The sequence below is a fragment of the Nanorana parkeri genome, unplaced genomic scaffold (assembly GCF_000935625.1).
Source record: "Nanorana parkeri isolate BGI_ZX_2015 unplaced genomic scaffold, ASM93562v1 scaffold659, whole genome shotgun sequence".
Classification (NCBI taxonomy): domain Eukaryota; kingdom Metazoa; phylum Chordata; class Amphibia; order Anura; family Dicroglossidae; genus Nanorana; species Nanorana parkeri.
In genome coordinates, this window is record NW_017306927.1 from 814278 (window position 1) to 818293 (window position 4016).

General features: G+C 42.2%; 1 protein-coding gene across 2 annotated transcripts in view; it reads right to left on the reverse strand.

Moving 5' to 3' along the window:
• Positions 1 to 2604: 2604 nt before the first annotated feature.
• SRP72 (signal recognition particle 72) overlaps positions 2605 to 4016 on the reverse strand; it is a 27866-nt gene continuing 26454 nt past the window's right edge. For both annotated transcript variants that reach the window (XM_018563360.1, XM_018563359.1), the window contains 3 exons: positions 3940 to 3977; positions 3689 to 3848; positions 2605 to 2945 (listed from right to left, as the gene is read on the reverse strand). In XM_018563360.1, coding sequence (XP_018418862.1) covers positions 2759 to 2945; positions 3689 to 3848; positions 3940 to 3977 — 385 coding nt within the window. In that variant the 3' untranslated portion in view covers positions 2605 to 2758. The remainder of the gene's footprint in view (positions 2946 to 3688; positions 3849 to 3939; positions 3978 to 4016) is intronic.

A 4016-nucleotide genomic window follows, 5' to 3' on the forward strand; every position in this document is an offset into this window, starting at 1 on the left:
TCCGTGGAGGGCTTTAGGACGCCTTCTCTGCTTCTGGCTTTGGATGCGGAGAAGGCATTCGATAGAATAAACTGGTGCTATCTCAGATGTGTTCTTACAAAATTTGGCTTCGATCACCAAATAACGGATATGATTATGGTACTTTACTCTACACCCTCTGCACACCCCAGGTGGGTTGTCTTCGCCTTTTGTCATTACAAATGGCACTAGGCAGGGCTGCCCCTTGTACCCTCTAATTTTTAATCTTCTAATCGAGCCTCTTGCCGCATCCTTGAAATCTGATCCTAATGCCCACGGGGCCTGTGTCCATGATCCATTTGTCCCAACATAAGATCACATTGTTTGCAGATGATGTCCTGTTGTCACTTACTGATCCGGAGACTTCCCTACCAAGAGCATTACAATTACTGAATGATTTTAGCGATGTATCCTACTATAAACTTAATGTTGACAAGTGTAATATCTTGAGCCTTAATTTGGGCTTGGCTTCTCGCACTGCCCTACAGTCCAAATATCCTTTTCGTGTGGACAAATAGCAACCTACCCTACTTGGGCATCCAAGTCCCCAATGCAACGCCCCAACTCTTCCACTGCAACTTTCAACCATTCCTTAATAAGTTCCCGAAAGAGTTACAATCCCCGGGAAGGGTTTTATGTCCTGGACGGCCAGATCGGCCGCCTTTAAGATGCTCCTCCTTCCTAAACTTTTGTACCTATTTAGGACTATAAATGATCCCCATCTGGTACTTTAAAGCACTCCACTCTGCCTTCTCACAATTCCTCTGGCAGAAAAAGAGACCCAGGTGTTCATGCACTTCCCTAACTAAAAGCCCTTGGGTGGGAGGCACTGGGTATCCTGACTTCAGGGACTACCACCTAGCAGCTGTACAGATAAACTGTGGCCCTCTATAGAGACTAAGCTAGCTCGAGGGGGCCCCATCGGGTCCCTTAGTGCTCCTCCATACCTCCTCTTCCACCCCTGTGACACAGTATTCACCTCCCATCCAAGCTACAATACAAGCCTGGAGCCTATCTATGCTCCATATGACCACCTCGGACAAGTTGGTTACTCCTCCGATCCCTATTTCCGCCCTGGCCCTAATTATTCCTGACTTTCCTCATACATATTGGTCGGGACGGGGGGGGGGGGTTTGCTGGCTCCATGATCTGCTCCACAACCTCAAAATACGACCTTTCCCGCACTTACTCCCTTAATACAGCCTTAGTACCAGAGATTGATACGCTTATTACACACTACAAATTGCCCACGCGCTCCCCTCTATCCTAGCGAGGTGGCCTGGAGTGCCGACACAGATATGGCGTTACCCGTCTTCCACTACCGTCCATAAGGGGGGTATATCACTGATCTACAATTTCCTACAGAGGAAAAAAACCTTTACTAAGCTGCAGGCCTTTGTTGCATGGGAGAGGGAACTGGAGGTGTCTTTCTCCCCTGAGCAATGGTCAATTGCCTGTAACAGGAAATCTGATAAGGGCAGTGAAGAATATTTGCCTAAACTAATCTAGCATAGGAGTCAGAAAGACCTTAATGAATCTGCAGATCAAAAATATAAGTGAAACAATGTGCATTCTTATAAATGCATAAATACAGATTCTTACAAATCTTATATATAAATAGTTTAAAATCAAAGCATATATATATTCCAGTTCAACATGCTTTTCCTGCCAATCCAGCAGGGTCTGGGTACAGCACTCAAAAGCTAGGCTGATGAAAGGTTGATCCATATAGCTACCATGTTGAGACAAGCTAAAGCAGTGATGTAATGGAGGAAGCTTGACTGTCAATTTGAGGAGGTAACGAGGGGGATAAACAAAAAAAAGAAGGGGTTAGACTTTCCTCAGCAGATAGGAGTTTGGGCAACTTTTCCCTCAGCTAAGACACTAGCAAGAAAAAAAAAGGCAAGTCCAAATCATCCTGTAGGCAGTATTCGAGTTCCTTTGGCTCTCAATGGAGCAAGCCGACACCTAGAGTACTGTTTAGCATTTCCCTTCTGCCCATCTCTCTAGGCTGTTTGGGTAGGTTGCCCTTTGATAACATTTTTTGATAACCTGTTGCTGTGGGTTTCTGCAGTCTGTCTTTTTTTGTGAAATCATCTAATGCTTTTAACAACTGCAGGTCATTTCTAAATTAGAAACATAAAAAATATATGTTATGTGCAAAACGACTGCTGTAATAGGGATCAAAAATTGCCAAACCAGAAGTCCTGACTTGGATTTTCCTTCCCGATTGTACTTGATGTGATGGATCATTGACAATACTTGCGTATATGTAATCAAATATACATAAAGGCAATTAAGCTATTTGTACAGAGTTTGGCCAATTATCAGACTGAATGTCACTGATCATAGGCAGGCTATGCACGTTTCAAAAATATAACATGTATTGCTTAAAAACAGTACAACAAGACTTGGAGGATGTGTGCATTTAATGCATGATTAAATTAACAAACACACCTTCATACAATTGTAAAGTCTTCCTGGTGAGAGCTGGTCATAATTGTTAAACCTGATCTGCAGAAAATCAATGTAAAATAAGGCCAAAATAAAATACCAGAACAAAAAACCAGTAACTGCTTGTGACCATTGCAAAAATGATAAAACAATACATTCCAAAAGGATGATCCACCTGTTTAATGCAGTAAAAATGAGTGCATCAAATTGCACATAGTAAGACATAAATAAGAGTTGGTGGCAGGTGTTGGAACAGTTCTTATGATTATTTGTTTGCCTTTTTCCATCACCAGTTGCTTTTCCCTCCTTTCTTTTTCTTTTGTTGCTGTTTTTTCTTTGTGCCAGCAGCTCCCACAGGCTTTGACTGTCTGGGAGGGATGACGTTGCTGTTAGAGGATGAACTAGCTCCTGCTGCTGCCGCCACCCCAGGCCTTGGGGATGTTGGAGGACTACTAGCGGTTTTACTTGCATCCCTAGAATGAATTAAAAAAAAATTGAATATTTAGAATCAAAACAGGAAAATGCATTCAGAAGCACTACCATTACGGAGATGTAAACATTATATTTAGCTAGTGTATTCATGTAACCATAATGGAAGTCATTTAGAAAAAGTCCTTGGAAAAAGGTCTAATATTTAGGTAACTGCCTATGCCAAGAAACATTAACACTACTAACGTTAGAATGTCTATTCAAATTTACCTTAAAGGAAACCCACACCGAGAGAAATAGGATGGCTTCCATTGTTGAACTCTTCCCCAAAATGCTGATCCAATGGCCTCAATATTTTGAGTCACTTATGCAGTACAAGAGTCAGAACCCCTACTGTGCAACCTCAACCTGCATTGGAACTATAGGAAGTGCCAGGTGTAGATCCGCCCCCACACTTCCTGTGGACATGCACTGTTCAAAACCCTTTGAACACTGCATGTCCTGGCTGAACACTGGTGACTGTTGGCTGCTATAGGGCAGCAGAGTGTCACAAGACCCACTGCCACTCTGCTGATTTCCCAGCACGTAATAGGGTGTGCAAAACAAGTTGTCCCTCTCGACTCATGGGCTTTTCTTGTACAAAAACTATGGAATGAAACAAAAGGCAGATGGTAGCGTGCTGATAAGTCCTACCATAGGTAAGCATGTCTCAAAAATATGCAAAATGTATTCAAAACAGCTTTTTCCTGCTCATGTGTCTCATCCAGTTCGCAGAACAAACTCTTACAGTTCAGATGTTGCAGCTGATGTAGCCCCTTGAGTCCCTTTGCCTATCTGCTCCTTCTTCTTCCCCTTCTTCTTTCCACGGTAATATGAACGCTCTCTCATGGGAAGCCATCTTTCTGGATCTGGAGTGACTTTGGGATCACAATTCTTGGGTAGTTTACCTGCGTTGTAAAAGTAAAGTTCAGATCAAAGCAAGGTATTATAGGTAGCTATTTAATGACCCTTATTTAAATGACTAATTGTTCTAAATACCTTTCTTCTTTTTCTTCTTTTTCTTAAGGTCCCCTTGTCTGTTTACAAAATAAAAAAAAAAAAAAAAAAAAAAAAAA